The 16,924-nt window shown below is 38.6% G+C and overlaps 1 protein-coding gene across 1 annotated transcript; it reads left to right on the forward strand.

Moving 5' to 3' along the window:
- The first annotated feature begins 5,068 nt into the window (after window positions 1-5,068).
- Window positions 5,069-16,744, forward strand: gpa33a (glycoprotein A33 (transmembrane), paralog a). The gene is made up of 7 exons (XM_038701975.1): window positions 5,069-5,226; window positions 7,899-8,062; window positions 8,249-8,465; window positions 8,885-9,049; window positions 13,330-13,446; window positions 13,561-13,687; window positions 15,450-16,744. The coding sequence occupies exons 1-7, from the start codon at window positions 5,187-5,189 to the stop codon at window positions 15,979-15,981; spliced, it is 1,362 nt and encodes a 453-aa protein (XP_038557903.1). The 5' UTR covers window positions 5,069-5,186; the 3' UTR covers window positions 15,982-16,744.
- The last annotated feature ends 180 nt before the right edge of the window (window positions 16,745-16,924 follow it).

The following is a 16,924-nucleotide window of genomic DNA, read 5'->3' on the forward strand; positions in this document are numbered from 1 at the left end:
CAAGAAATGATATTGGTTATAGTGTTAAGCAGAGGAAAAGAAAGGGATAAGAGATGGAAAAAGAAACATCTAGGTGAGAGGGTGGCCTGGATAAAATACAAACTGTAGATTCTCATTCACTTCCACACATACAGTATTTTTGCACAGGTGAGAGAAAGCACAAATCTATGCAAGCAAACAATCATTTTCACCCTTTAAAAAAGGGCTTCTGGCTTTGTGAAAATACAATATAGGAAATTAATCATTTAAACAAGGAAAAGGTTACTCCTGAAACACAAAATGCCATGTAAATGTCAAGCAAAAGATGTTATGACACTCTCACAGTGATCAGACACTTGCTGCTTAATTTTACAGTGGATATACACAATAATCTTTTATTTTTTTATCTTTCAGAATCAGAATCAGCTTTATTGCCAAGTAGTCTTGCACCTGCAAGGAATTTGTTTGGTTACTTGGTGCATTACACTAAACATAAAATATTTGAACATAAATGTATTGAGGTCAGAAGGTATAAAACTTTTCAGAGAATAGTATAATAATAATAATTATAATAATCTTTATTTGTAGAGCACTTTTCAAAAACAAGTTACAAAGTGCTTTAACAAGTGTAAACACAATAATACCCAAGAGACAATAATACAAAAACAATACAAGATAAAAGCATGAAAACATTGAAAAGACTAAAATACACGTTTAAGATAAATATAAAATTAGTAAAATACAATAAAATAAAGTCAAATAAGATCGGGAAAGGCTCTCCTATAAAAGTATGTTTTAAGAAGGGACTTAAAAGAGTTCACTGACTCAGCTGACCTGATTTCCTCGGGCAGGCTGTTCCAGAGCCTCGGGGCCCTGACAGCAAACGCTCTGTCCCCTTTAGTTTTCAGTCGAGACTCTGGAACAGACAACAGACCTCTGCCCGAGGATCTCAAGGTACGTGCTGGTGTGTATGGGACTAAAAGATCAGAAATATAACAAGGCGAGAGGCCATGAAGAGCTTTAAAAGTAATCAATAAAATTTTAAAGTCAATTCTAAAACATACTGGGAGCCAGTGTAATGAAGCTAAAATAGGAGTAATGTGGTCATATTTCTTTGTTCTGGTTAAAAGCCTGGCAGCTGAGTTATGGACAGTCTGGAGTCGATCAATAGATTTTTGGGTTAAACAGGTGAAAAGACTGTTGCAGTAATCCAGGCGTGATGAGATGAAGTCGTGTAAAATGGTCTCGGTGTCCTTAAAAGTTAACATAGATCAAATTTTTGCTATATTTCTAAGTTGATAAAAACATGATTGAACAAGCTTTGTGGTGTGCTGCTTGAAATTTAAATTACTATCAAACCAAACACCAAGGTTTTTTGCCACAGGCTTAATGTGATTTACTAGGGAACCAGCAGATGGGACCCAATGACCAGGATTTCTGTTTTGTCTGAGTTCAGCTGGAGGAAATTATTTGACATCCATTTTTTAACTTCACAAAGGCAGTTGTTAAGTGAACTCAGCATTCCAGGATCTGTGGATCTGACGGGCAAGTATATTTGTGTCATCAGCATAAATATGAAAAGAAATGCCATGTTTATGGATAATATGTCCAAGGTGAAGCAGATACAAGGAAAACAAAATGGGTCCTAAGACCGACCCCTGAGGCACACCATATTTAACTGGACAGAACGAAGAGACATAGTTGTTTACAGACACGCAATACTTCCTATTTGACAGGGTGAAAACCATTCTAGGGCAGTACCAGAGATCCCCACCCAGTGCCTCAGTCTGTCTAACATGATGTTGTGATCAATGGTGTCAAAAGCAGCGCTAAGGTCCAGGAGTACCAGGACTGAGCACATACCTTCATCAGCAGACATTAAAAGGTCATTGGTGACTTTAAGCAGGGCAGTCTCAGTGCTGTGGTACTTCCTGAAACCAGACTGAAACTTTTCAAATATTTTGTTATTTTCCAGTACAATGAGCAGCTGTTTGGACACAATTCTTTCTAGAATATTTGCAATAAAAGGCAGTTTTGAAATTGGTCTAAAATTTTGTGGGAGGGAGGGATCTAAACCAGGTTTCTTTAAAAGTGGGTTCACGCAAGCCGTAAAATAATCAGGGACACAACCAGTAGATAGGGAGCAGTTGAAAACAGAGATCAAATGGGGCCCAACAGAATCTATTACTTTCAGTAAAACAGAATATGCAGTATACAGAATATCTGCAAAAAATACAAAACAGGGGTTTACATTTGCAAATTACATTATGTGCTGTAAAAATGGGGGGCAGTGTCTGAAACAGTTTGTGGTGGGAGTGGTGGCCCTGCATGTTTCAGAGTGCACAATCATTGTCTTTAGCAGGTTGATCTTACCAGGACCTCAGCTCCTACTTGAGGTCCTGGTTGATGATGGTGTTGAGGAAGTGTATGGACTCCACAGTGTCAGCTGTAATAGGGGGGGGTTCCTGAAGTCCAGTACCATCTCCAGTGTCTTATGAGTGTCGCTCTCCAGGTTGTTCTGTCTGCACCAGGTCACCAGATTGTCTCCCACCTGTAGATAGACTTATCCCCACCAGGGATGAGCCCAATGAGGGCGATGCCATCCTCAAACTTCAGGAGCACCTGCCCTTTTTGTTCCTGGAGCGAAAGTGCCCTTTTTTGGTGTTGTTGTTTTTAAAACTTTTTTATAAATTTTTTTTTTTTTATAAATTAATAAAATCAAACCAGATATCAATATATTGGGTCGGGAGCTTATACTTTGTCTTTCAATGCCCTCCCTCTTTCTCTCTCTCTCTGATAATGAGCAACTAGCTAATGTAATAAGTTAGCTCAAGTTCAGCTAAGGCCATGGAGGCTAATGTACTGTACTTAATGGAGACACTATAGGTGAATACAGTAAAATCTGTGTCTAATAATGTCATCACAATCACCAGATTGATATTCAAATTAGTTTAGTATTTACATACATTTTCCAAGGCAATGCAGGTGAATAGGATAAACAATAACCAAAGCATATGATGTTTAAATATGCAGATAAACTTTGTTGTGGTTAATTTAGAATAAATCTTCAGATGCAAACAGACAGGGTAGTAGGCTTAAAACATACTTGACGTCAAAGCGAGGTCTGCCAAAGTGAAGGCTGGAAACTGAACTTACACACACTGTGGCTCGAATCATTCAGCTCCCTGCCTTGCCAGACTACTCATCGGAGCAGGGACTTGGAATTGAAAGCATCTGTGTGGTTCTGATCAATCACCTGCAGCGGGTTTCTGTATAAGTGAATCCAGCATATAAGAAGCAGGGAAGCTACAACTTCCTCACAGAGACATAGATAGTCTGGTGGGGTTTGAAGATACCACTCTTTGATGAGAGTGGTATTTGTCTTCTCATCTAACTCTCCACCAGAAAGAAAATCAGTGAATTTCCCAAAATGTCAAATTATTGCTTTAACCACTGGAGTGGCTGAAATTTAAAAAATTTCTGCCACATTCTATATGAACGAGGGCATGTTTTTTCCTGTTTAAAAGTATTTCATTTTCCACACCTGAAGTAGGCTACTATATGTTCTTCTTTTAATTGATTTTGTAAGTTATTAAAGTTGGGATGTACTGTATTATTTGCAGGTTTATTCCATACAGAAAACTGACTTATGTTTTTCCAGTCACATCCACTGAGCGGCGCTGCAGTACAACACAACAATACAGTACAACTGAGCCAAACAAACTAGGACACTCAAAGTTATGGATGTGTTTACTTTCGCAAATGCAAATATTTTATACATACAGGTGGAGAGGGAGAGGAGGAGAGAGGAGCTCAGTGCATCATGGGAAGTCTCCTGGCCTATAGTAGCATAACTAAGGGATTGTTCAGGGCTCACTTGAGCCTGCCTCAACTATGAGCTTGGTCAAAGAGGAAAGTCTTAAGCCTCTTAAATATGGATATGGTGTCTGCCCTTTCGAACCCAATTGGGACTTGATTCCACAGGAGAGAAGCTTGATAGCTGAAGGCTCTGGCTCCCATTCTACTTTGGAGACTCTAGAACTCATGAGTAACAGGCCAGGAGAATGTTATCTAGAGTAACTATTTGACATGTGTTTCAGAGGTGACTGGGACCAAGTACAAAAACTTCTGTTTTGTCGGAGTTTAACATCAGAAATATGCATCCAGGTCTGTCGAAGTTTAGCAATCTTTAGTCTTAATCTTTCTTAGTTTGATCTGGTTTGATAGATATAATTGGGTAGCCTAATCATCTGCATAACAATGAAAGTTTATTAGAAGATATTTTTTCACCAGTGTTGTCTCTATGATGCACTCTAAATCCTGACTGAAAATCTTCAAATAAACTATTTTTATGTAGAAAGTCATGCACAACTGATTGGCGACTGCTTCCTCAAGGCAGAAAGAAAAGGAAGGTTAAATGTAGGCTAGGTCTATACTTGCCTAAAATCCCTGGATCCAAAGTGGGCTTTTAAAGAAGATATGCTTAAAATGAGTTCCTGATACATTAGCTCTTTTGTTGTTTCTCTCTTTCTGTTGGTTGTGTGTGTGTGTGTGTGTGTGTGTGTGTGTGTGTGTGCCTTTAGGTGATAAATCCTCGTCAAACCAGTCTGACAGGATAAAAAGGACATCTCTTTTTTCCAAAAGCACACATCTGAACCACCCACACTCTGTCAAGTGTTGGATTTTGTCAGTCTTTTATTGTCCCTTGTCTCTCTCTTGTAACATTAGGCTGAATGTTAAAAGATAATAAATAAAGAAAATTATATGATATGCTTTTCTGTTAATATTGTGGGCTATTAACACCATAAAGCTAGAGCTCAAGATTGAAATGTCTGATTGTGAAATCTTTGGTTAGGTTTGGAAACTGTAACAAACCATATGGGAAAAACAATGTGTTCCTGCTGTCAAAACAACCCTGAGAAAACTCATTCAGGGAAGGAGAGGGCCAATCCCTGAAAATTGGGAATAGGCGTAGGCCGTATGCATTAGATGACAAGCCGAAACACGCCAGGTGCGCGGATAAAGAATGTTACTGGAACAGCAGGAGCTGCAGTGATTGGCGGAGAGCGCTGTCAGTCATCCGGAGGCGTCTGGTTTCGATGCAAATAGGCTACCTACAGAGCGGCTGATCGCGTTTCATTTTAAGAAAAACGATTGTGTGCATAAGAATCAGTGAGGGTTAGTTTGTTAAGTTAAAAGCTTTGGCAATGGAGGGAAGGATTTCTACCTCGATTCTGCTGTGTCTGGGTGAGTATGCTAGCCATTTCCTTGGAAAAAAACAAAAAACATTTGTCTCAATTTTTGCGCCTTATGAGCTGCCACACCTGTTTGCGCAGCTTCAGGTGTTCTGAAACCCAGCATTAGTTTAAGTTACCTTTTGCACACCAAAGAATGTAGCCTAAGCAAAGGCTAGGCTCATTTATAAGTAATAGAAGCTCTTAAAACTGACATCATCAGATAGGTCTCTTCATAGCTTATAGCCTAGGCTAATTAAAAAAACAAGAGAGCTGTTTGATAATTAGGCTAAGGGTGAAAATCAGTTAAACGCTGTGGATTAATCTTAGCTGTCATGTTTTTTATGGTTAGACTAATGCATTTGACATAGAAAATGCCCGCCAGGTTCCATGAAGACGTCTTAATAGCCGAGCCTATTGCTTTGTTCGACAAACGCAACAAATCCGAATAGGCAGATATTTAGGCAACCAGAAAACATCTGAGAAGATGGACATTTCTGCCTTTATTGCTTAAAAAACAGTTTGGCCTAGTGGATTATCAATTGTTGCAATAATTTCTTGACTTAATTGTTTTAAAGTTAAAAACATAACATTTTAACGACTGTGTGCTGTTTGTGCTGTGTGGGCCTATGATGAGGGTGGGGTAATAGGGTAGGCCTATTTGTACAGATGTCATGCTGAATCATTCAAAGGCACATTTTACACTCAGGCTGTAATGCACTCCGATATAAATGTCATAACTTTTATGCATATTAGGGTATGCTATTAATTCATAGACGATTTGTAGGCTATTTAATTTTTTTATTGAAATTTGAGATCGTAAATTTTAGACTTGGGACTTTTAAATGTGTAGAGTTTTGAAGTAGCTTTTAAACTAATCTTGGGAAAATGGTAACCTGGACTCCTAACTAGGTCAATCACACACAAGGGGCTGGGTGATAATTTGGAGAGTTATTATGTTTGAGTGTGAGATGAGGACTGAAAGTGATTAGTGACCACATTGTGAACTTTAGTAGTAGTATTATCTTAAGAGGTGGAAAGTAACGAATTACATTTTCTTACGTTACTGTAATTGGGTAGCTTTTTTGTGTAGCCTACTTGTATCCTACTTTTTGAAGTAGTTTTTTAAATCTGTAATTTTAGTTTAACTTAGCCTAAGTATTGTACTTAGCTACAGTTTCAGCCACGTCCCTTACTGAGTAAAAAAAAGTGCAAGGAAAAACCATAGACTATATAAAAAGGGAGAAAACTCGCGACCACTTTAAGTGCAAGAGAACAGCTTTATCTTGCAGTGTGAAAAAAGCTGTAGTAAGTTTCTGCTAATGCAAACTGAACTGCTGCATCTTCACATTAAAAACATTTAACTGGCGAAACCCAATTTGACTTTTATTTTGAAGTAGTCAGGAAATATAATGTTTGTAAGGAAGATCAGCGCAGACCGCTGCCAAGTAGACCGCTACAATGCGGCTACACGAGACAACCGGTTCTTGACTGCGGACCAATTTGAAATATTGCAGTGAGTAATGCAACAGTCAGGAGCACACATAATTATGGAAAATACCGATAACTACCCGACAATAGTTTGTTTAGCAGCCCCAGACTTTTGTGCCCTGTGGTATTAAGAGGCTGCTGTTAACACGAGTAACTACAGGTGTCTCATGCAAAAGAACGGGCAGCTGCATGTACAATTAGGCTACAGATTTTAATTATCACTCCTCAGTGAACTCCTTGGCTGCGGTCTGAGTGCATTTTCTAGTTAAGTAGGCCTATGTAGGTTTATCCTTATGGATTTAGGCCTACCAAGTTTTTAAGGAATCTGTTCACATTGAGATAAACTAATAAACGTTAATTTTGAGAAAGCTGAAAAAATTATATGGTAATATGGCAATTGAAAGTACGGCCCCCACAGTGTCTGCTTAGAACAAATGTAGTTGAGGACCCCTGATGTAGAGGTCAGTTAAATAATCGCCTACTTCCATTGATGGTAAAAATAAGTTTTCGTAGTTTGGTAAGATGCTTTGCTTCAAATAGCCAAAAAGACATTAGTGCATGACATTGTTGGTTGGCATTAGCAACTTGCTAGTAAATACTATTTATTATACTAACACTTATGATATCCGATTAAAATTACCGCCTGTCCGATTGTAAATAGGGGTATGATTTCATAAACAGTCCATTTCATTTACATCATTTCCACTGTGGCCGGTCTAATCTGTTCCGCCACAGTTTCCTAATAAAGTGAAAACATTTCCGTTATAAGATTAAATGTCATTGTTTTGTGCCACTGATTTGGCAAAATAGCCCATCTGTCAAACAAACTAAAATTGAAAGCGCCATATGGCTTTTTCTTTATCAAATCACAAAAGACTGCAATTTAATTAAATAATTATACGTATAAATAAGATATTAAACCAATATAAATAAGTTATTTTAGGAGGTAAAAAAGTAACTAAGTAACTTTTGCTTAGTAAATTTAAAATTAGCTTATTTTTACTTGAATAAGGGTAATTTTATTTGTACTTAAAAGTTAATCAAAGTAATCGTATTTTTAGTAGAAGATTTCTGTACTTTTTCCCCCCTCTTATATAATAACTCAATCAACTCAACCACTGTTTCTTTAAATGATGAAAAATTGCAGCCAAACGTTAGGCTAATAATAAATATGTTCTGTTTTAAATCTGACAGTGTTGTCAGGTGTTGGTGCCATCGTAGTGGACATCCCAAAAGACGAATACGAGTATGCCAGGGGTGACAACATCACACTGCCCTGCACCTTTACAACTACAGTCACCCCCAAATCAGTCACCATCACATGGAAATCTCAGGGTGCAGAATTCCACGCTAAATCGGTAAGACTACTACGATGTGTTTGTGTTTATATTACTTTATGTGCGCATGTGCAACATTCTTTTTTCTTTTTTTTTAGCACCACCTAATTCATTAGTACTGTATTATGAATAAGATCAAGAAGAAGACAAGAGAACAGTGCTTTTTTTCCTCCTTTAATGTTCCTGTCATGCTGTCGTTGTCTACAGGACACAGTCATCACTTATTTTTATCCCGATGGCGAAATTGAGGTTGGTACGAAGTATCAAGGTCGGGCGTCCCTGGATGCTGACGTTTCCAAGGGAAAGGGCGACTTGAAGCTGTCCTCCATCACACTAGCGGACAACAAGACGTTTGAGTGTACAGTCCTGATACCGCGTGACGCTCAGGGCATTACGGCCGACTCTGCAAGTTTGGTGGTTCTAGGTAACAAATTTTTTTTACAAAGAAAGAAATATTGTTCCTTTTTAAGTGAGTGTTTAAGATGTTAAAGCTCAGTCAGTATCATATTTGGCATTTAAATGTCTCTCTCTGTGTGTATGTGAGCTATTGCAGCAGCTCATGCTTACAGCCAATTTGCATAACATGTGGAACTAGATCATCAAAAGGACACTTCCTGTGTTTTACAAACTTCACCATGTTACCAGTTGGCATATTAATGTTACAACACATTAAAAATGGTGAAACAATATATTCACACCCTTACAATATACTTTGTATCAGTTAGGCTAAATGTTTATTCTTATTTCCTTTTTATTATCTAGATTGACTGTTTAGATTGGCTGAATTACATTAGACAGGTGATTTTGTTTTTAAAAATGACAACATAAACATTTTTCTTCTAGTGGCACCATCTACGCCCACCTGTACGATCCAAGGTAAGGCAGAGTACGGCCAGGACATCACCCTTAAGTGTTTGTCTGCAGAAGGCTCCCCGCCTCCTACTTATAAGTGGGTCAGTCGAGATACCAACAACATGCCTCGTGCTCTAGATCCGCGAACCACTGACCGTGAGTATTAGTGACACGGTTTTTGATAAGACTACTGATCCTGGAAAATATGTCAACCGTCTGCATATTTTTGTTTGCAAAAGAATCACGCCACCCTCTGATTTGTTCTCTTGTTGCTATATTGCTGTTTTGCTCTTTCATGTGACATTTCTGACTTTACCTGTCAGTACTAATCATGTGACTAACTTGTACTAATTGTGTGATTATTTGCAAACAAATAAGAAACAACCCAAAGGCAACCATTTTGTGTTTGCCCTGAAGTTGACCTTAATGGCTGACATGTGTAGGCACGTGTTTGATTAAATAGCCATATTAAATATTTTATATAAGAGGTCTTTAACAATTCTAAACTGAATGTACCCCAAAGATATCCTGAATATGCATTTCTATATTGCTATTTTGTTACTTTGCCAACACCTACATGTTTATGATGCGCTATAATCGCACGGTATTCTCTATGCTGATGCACTGGACTGTGGCTCTACTTTAATGAGCTTGCTTTTAATGGTGGTAGTCAATTCATTTTGATTGTACAGGTTTAGGGGGAAATAATTCAGAAGGAATGACAAATTGGCTCTGATACCAGTAATGTAAATCACAACTGCTGCAGGTTACATGCGGGGTGCCACAGGGTTCAGTGTTTGGGCCATTATTTTTTAACCTCTATATAAATAATATATGTGAGTGTCACAAATTGTGGAAACCATTCTTTTTGCTGATGACACAAACCTACTTTAATGTGATGAAAACTAGGAGAAGCTACTGGATACCATAGAAAAGGATGTGAGTAAGATGAAGATTTGATGAAAATAAACACTGAACTTGAGTAAAACAAAAACAAAAACAAAAACTAGAACGAGTACCTGAAATAAAATTCCTCGGTAGTTATTGATAGCAAATTAAGCTGGAGACCTCACAAAGTATTTTAAAACCAAAATATCCAAGTCATTAGCAATATTAAATAAAGCCAAAGACTTATTGAATCAGGCTTCTCTATATATGCTGTACTGCTCCTTCATACTTCAGACTTATTGTGTGGAAGTATGGGGGAACACTTACAAAACAAATGCATACCCAGTCTTTATCCTACAAAAAAGAGCTATACGAATCATATAAAACTACATACAGAGAACCAACAAATCCATTGTTCATTAAAATCACAATATTAAAATTGAAAGATTTGATTGACTACAAAACTATTCAAATTGTTTTTAGAGCACATAATAACAAATTGCCTAGAAATATCCAAGAGCTTTTTCATCTACGTGAAAACATGTACAATTTCAGAGGAATATCAATGTTTAGTAAACCGTTAATTCGAACAAATGGTAAGTTCCACTGTATAACAACCCCGGGTGTTATCCTGTGGAACAACAGTAATAACGATTTAAAGCTATGTAAAAACTTTCTGCAACTGAAGTTTCTATTTAAAAAAAGAATCCTTGACGGATATGAGCTGCAACAGTGATTTTCTTTTTTGTTTTTTTATTTAGTCTGAATATCTACAGGTGAAACTCGAAAAATTAGCATATCGTTCAAAAGTTCATTTATTTCAGTAATTCAACTTAAAAGGTGAAACTAATATATTATAGACTCATTACATGCAAAGTGAGAGATTTCAAGCCTTAATTTGATATAATTTCGATGATTATTGTGTACAGCTTATGAAAACCCAAAATTCAAAATCTCAGAAAATTAGAATATTTTGAAAAGGTTCAGTATTGTAGGCTCAAAGTGTCATACTCTAATCAGCTAATTAATCCAAAACACCTGCAAAAGGGTTCCTGAGCCCTTAATTGGTCTCTCAGTCTGGGTCAGTGGAATTCACAATCATGGGGAAGACTGCTGACCTGACAGTTGTGCAGAAAACCATCAGTGATTACGTTTACATGCTGTCAATATTCGGGTTATGTTCGGGTTAAGGTCACTATTCGGGTTTCTGAAACATTCGGGATAACCCGTTTACATGCGTGAGCAGAGAGAGTTACTCCTGTATACATGGAATTTGTAATCAATTGGCACTACCCCGTGCGACGCACGGTTAACGTCTGGACGTACGGACAACCTTAAGACGCAATATGCGTCATTTCCGATTCTTCTTCAAATTTTCGGTCACCTTCTTGTAAATGTCAGTATCTCTGTACTTTCTACCGTCAACAAAAGACATTATATTCATGTTTTTGACAGCATGAATTAAAAAATTGGTTTCCTCCTCGCTCCAGAAGTACGGTGCTGTGCTGCGTCTCGCCATGTTTACCTTGTTTACTTCTGTATACTGCACGCGGGTTTGGCGCATACAAGAAGTTCCTCTACTCAAAAGAGCAAGATTCCTTGCGAATAGAACATGCGCAGAACACAAATCACTATGGGGATATGGGGAAATGCTGATATGCGTTTACATGACCTAAAATTCGGGTTAGAAAAGGGGTACCCCAGGTATAATATCCCGGTTTTTAAGATCCGGGATATGAGCATATTCGGGTTTTTGCCGGTGTTTACATGGCCGTTCGCGACCAGGTTATTATGCTAATATCCTGGTTTTGAACAGGTTATTGGCTGCATGTAAACGCAGTCATTGACACCCTCCACAAGGAGGGAAAGCCTCAAAAGGTAATTGCGAAAGAAGTTGGATGTTGTCAAAGTGCTGTATCAAGGCACATTAATAGAAAGTTACGTGGAAGGGAAAAGTGTGGAAGAAAAAGGTGCACAAGCAGCAGGGATGACCGTAGCCTGGAGAGGATTGTCAGGAAAAGGCCATTCAAAGTGTGGGGGAGCTTCACAAGGACTGGACTGAGGCTGGAGTTACTGCATCAAGAGCCACCACACACAGACGGGTCCTGGACATGGGCTTCAAATGTTGTATTCCTCTTGTCAAGCCTCTCCTGAACAACAAACAACGTCAGAAGCGTCTTACCTGGGCTAAAGAAAAAAAGAACTGGTCTGTTTCTCAGTGGTTCAAAGTCCTCTTTTCTGATGAGAGCAAATTTTGCATCTCATTTGGAAACCAAGGTCCCAGAGTCTGGAGGAAGAATAGAGAGGCACACAATCCAAGATGCTTGAAGTCCAGTGTGAAGTTTCCACAGTCTGTGTTGGTTTGGGGAGCCATGTCCTCTGCTGGTGTTGGTCCACTTTATTAAGTCCAGAGTCAGCGCAGCCGTCTACCAGGACATTTTAGAGCACTTTATGCTTCCTTCAGCAGACGAGCGATATTGAGATGCTGACTTCATTTTCCAGCAGGACTTGGCACCTGCCCACACTGCCAAAAGTACCAAAACCTGGTTCAATGACCATGGGATTACTGTGCTTGATTGGCCAGCAAACTCGCCTGACCTGAACCCCATAGAGAATCTATGGGGCATTGCCAAGCGAAAGATGAAAGACATGAGACCGAACAATGCAGAAGAGCTGAAGGCCGCTATTGAAGCATCCTGGTCTTCCATAACACCTCAAGCAGTGCCACAGGCTGATGGCGTCCATGCCACACCGCATTGAGGCAGTAATTCATGCAAAAGGGGCCCAAACCAAGTTCTGAGTACATATGCATGATTATACTTTCCAGAGGGCTGACATTTCTGTATTTAAAATCCTTTTATTTTTTTATTGATTTCATGTAATATTCTATTTTCTGAGATTTTGAATTTGGGGTTTTCATAGCTGTACACAATAATCATCGAAATTTATATCAAATAAAGGCTTGAAATATCTCACTTTGCATGTAATGAGTCTATAATATATTAGTTTCACCTTTTCAGTTGAATTACTGAAATAAATGAACTTTTGCACGATATGCAAATTTTTTGAGTTTCACCTGTATATTTATTAAAAAATAAATAAATTCGTTATCTTTCTTATAGTCAACCCAACAGACTATAGACTTTTAAGTGATGCAAACAATTTAACTAGCTAAAACATATCATTGAAGTGGGGGTAGGACAAGAAAAGTTATTCCACCTTCTTCCTACCCCCTTTGAACATGACTGTTATTTGGATCATCTGCTGGTGTTTTTTGGTTATTTTGCTTTTTTTGTTTTTAACATGTTCAATAAAGAGTAAAAAAAAAAATGTATGTGTAAAAGTATTTCATTCTTCTGTATCATTACACGTTTGTATCACCAAAATCTACAACAAAACTTTCAGAAACTACAAGTGAACATGATTAACTACTGGTTCGGCACCCTCTGGTTATTTTTATGAGCAGTAACACTGCTAGTTTGTAAATTTAAGAAAACAAAATTATGATAGCAGTGATGTGTTTATGTGATTGTCTATCTTGCTTTCAGAGGGAGGAATCCTGTCTCTATACAATATCTCCAAAGATACATCAGGATACTACATCTGCACCTCAAGCAACAAGATCCGCTCTGCTACCTGTAACATCACCCTCACAGTCATGCCACGTGAGAGAAACCTCATAACTGCTTTACATTAACAATTTGACAACTTGGTATTTCCAGTAAGATGCTTTTTTTTTTTTTTTTTTTTCTTCTCCCAACTTGTCTTCCTTCCTGCAGCTTCCATGAACATTGGCTCCACTGCAGGAATTATTGGTGCAGTTGCCGCTGTTTTAATTGTACTCGTCATCATCATCTATTGCTGCTGCTGCCGGAAGAAAAACAAGGACGAGGAATACGCCATGGGGTAGAGTGTTTGTTTGTTTTTTTTCCTTAAAACACACGCAAACACACTCGCACTGACTGACGAACAAGACGCTGTGATGTGAACAGAGATTAAAATCTGATGCGGCCCATTTTGCACAGCTATATTGCTCCATTTGATGCATTTAAAAAAAAAAAAAATCCTATATCTGTCTGATTACTAGATATGCTGTATATTTAGTTTTTATCAAGCCAAACAAAAGATTTGAATCTCAGGATCAAAAACACAAAAGCTTACATACTTCACGGAAGCAGCATTAGCATTTACAGTCCCCTCCAAAAGTATTGGAGCAAATTCCTTTGTTTTTGTTGTTCACTGAAGATATTTGGGTTTAAGATCAAAAGATGAGTATCAGACAACAGTTCAGAATTTCAGCTTTTATGTCCTGGAATTCACATCTAGATGTGTTTAAACAACTTAGGACATATCATAGTTTGTATTAGACCACAGCATTCTTACGTGAGCAAAAGTAAAGGAACAAATAACATTTAATATTTGGTGGCATAACCCTTGCTTGCAATAACTGCCTCAAGCCTACGTGGTGTTTCTCCCTTCAGTCTCCTCTTAAGGAGGTGAAATGCAGCTCTATTGGGTTAAGGTCAGGTGATTGACTTGGCCAGTCTAAAACCTTCCACTTTTCCCCCCTCCTTTGTTTTGTTGGCAGTGTGCTTTGGGTCATTGTCCTGCTGCATGATAAACTTCCTCCTGATTAGTTTCAATGCATTTCTCCGTAAATTGGCAGACAAAATGTTTCTGTCCTCTTCTGAATTCATTCTGCTGCAACCATCATCAGTTACATCATCAGTAAATATTATTATAATATATGAGCCTGTTCCAGAAGCAGCCATGCACGCCCAAGCCATGACACGACCTCCACCATGCTTCACAGATGAGCTTGTATGCTTCGGATCATAAGCAGTTCCCTTCTTTCTCCACACTTTGGCCTTTCCATCACTTTGGCAGAGATTAATCTTGGTCTCATCAGTCCATAAGATTGTGGTCCATTCTTCCTACTGATGAGTGGTTTGCATCTTGTGGTGTGGCCTCTATATTTCTGCTCTCTGAGTCTTCTTCGAACAGTGGATTGTGATACATTCACACCTGCATTGTGGAGGTCACTTACTGATGTTTTGGGGGTTTTCTTCACAGCTGTCACGATATTTCTGTCTTAAACTACTGTTGTTTTCCTTGGCCGACCTGTTCGACGTCTGTTGCTCAGTACACCAGTAGTTTCTTTCTTTTTCAGGACATTCCAAATTGTTGTGCTTGCTATGCCCAATGTTTGTCCAGTGGCTCTGGTCGATTTTCCTTCTTTTCTCAGCTTGACAATGGCTTGCTTTTCTCTCATAGACGGCTCTCTGGTCTTCATGTTGGTTTATACTCTTTAACAGGAAATGCAGTCTTTATAGGTTTGAACCAAGGATGAACTCTGAGCTCTTGTCTCATACTCATCTTTTGATCTCCTAAATGTCTTCAGTGAATAACAAAAACAAAGGAATTAGCCTTACCCTTCCAATACTTTTGGAGGGGACTGTATTTGTGATGATTAATGATGGAGTGCAGAGTGTGAAAATACTAGAGCTTAGGCCATCAGATAGTTAGTAAATAGATAATTTCAGCTTTAGACCAGTGGTCTTAAGATGTGGTTTTAAATATGGTGTAAGCTATGTTTAGATGAATGCTGCCAAAGAAATACAATAAAATAAAAACCTTTCACACTGACTGTTTTGTCTGCACTTTCCAGACTTCATGAGGATGAGTTCCACGACAAAGAGCAGACTACAAATGGTGAGCGTCGACACATTGATGGGCAAGAGGAAATACTTAGTAATGATGCCCCCAATGTGAAGAGCGCCGCTGATCGCAGTGACCGGAATGAGCGCGACTACGACGATCGCAGTGACCGGTATGAGGAAAGGAGTGAGCGCGACTACGACGATCGCCGCAGCGACTACGACGATCGCCGCAGTGACTACAAGGATCGCCGCAGTGACTACGACGATCGCCGCAGTGACTACAAGGATCGCCGCAGTGACTACGACGATCGCCGCAGCGACTACAAGGATCGCCGCAGCGACTACGACGATCGCCGCAGCGACTACGACGACCGCCGCAGCGACTACTCTGACCGGCGTGACAAGAATAGTGATCGCTATGACGACAAGCGCCGCTATGATGACCGCAGAGACCATCGTCTTGATGATGACCGCTACGATGATCGTGACAGGCCGCCTGTGCCAGCCCTTAAACCACCAAGGAAGGACTACAAGGATTAAGGCCTCCAACCTTCATCAACCGCTGTCTTCAATCACCTGCTTCTATCTCCACTGACCTTATTCCAATGGCAGCCAGTTACCTCAGTCAAGATGCGACCTAATTGGCTCAAACATCTTTGCCTCCAAGGAAGCATAATCTGTCATTTTCTGTTTGAAAGATAAAACAATTATGAGGGTACAGTGGTGGGGGGGGGCAAAGACAAAACTACTAGGAAAAAAATACTTTTTATACTGCTCTGCTGTGTAATCTAGAAGTTGGTATTTTAGCTTTAAACTTGATATGTTAGCATTGTTACATAAAATACAAGGCTTTTCGCTGTCTGTCTTGTGATGGCATCTGCTGTTGGGTGTAACTGGTGATTGTTTTTGTTTATTTGAGTTACATAATTTACATCCTTGTACAGAAATGTATGCATTGAACACATTTTATTGTCCTTCCCGTTTATAAAAACTCTTTTTTTTTTTAATATTAATAATATAATAATGATATAGAAACTTGAACAAGAGCTTCCTCTGATTGTTGGGATTGATGTCACCACAGATCTCTCAGGGTTGAGCATACAGAATATAATCTGTTGCCATGCCACCTTCATGTTGTTTTTTTTTTTATTAATTATTTTGAGCTTTCTGTTGAAATGCAAGGAAATATACTTTTATCACAGTTTTAATCTCATGTTGTGAAACATTTTGAGATGCATTCAATTCATGATATAGATATATACTGTAAAACAAATAAAGCTGATTAAATAAAGTTAACAAGCAGCTTTTTGAACTGAATAAATCCTGAACACTAAATGACATTAGGCCACACCTCAAACACCCCAGTTCGCATATGACATGAAACTACATGTGAGGTTACAAAATATATATTTTAAGTAGGAGTCTATTCACAAATAATTATGGGGAATTCATTCACATCGGAAACTTTTAGTATAAGTTTAAT

The sequence above is a fragment of the Micropterus salmoides genome, unplaced genomic scaffold (assembly GCF_014851395.1).
Source record: "Micropterus salmoides isolate LMB-PRFRI ecotype aquatic unplaced genomic scaffold, ASM1485139v1 Ms_hic_scaffold_6, whole genome shotgun sequence".
Classification (NCBI taxonomy): Eukaryota; Metazoa; Chordata; class Actinopteri; order Centrarchiformes; family Centrarchidae; genus Micropterus; species Micropterus salmoides.

What these genes read in the sequence shown, in the direction of transcription:
- gpa33a (XM_038701975.1), top strand. Translation starts at nt 5,187, where the DNA reads ATGGAGGGAAGGATTTCTACCTCGATTCTGCTGTGTCTGG. An exon ending in CACCCTCACAGTCATGCCAC is followed by an intron (nt 13,447 to 13,560) that starts GTGAGAGAAACC and finishes TCCTTCCTGCAG; the next exon opens with CTTCCATGAACATTGGCTCC. An exon ending in GACGAGGAATACGCCATGGG is followed by an intron (nt 13,688 to 15,449) that starts GTAGAGTGTTTG and finishes TGCACTTTCCAG; the next exon opens with ACTTCATGAGGATGAGTTCC.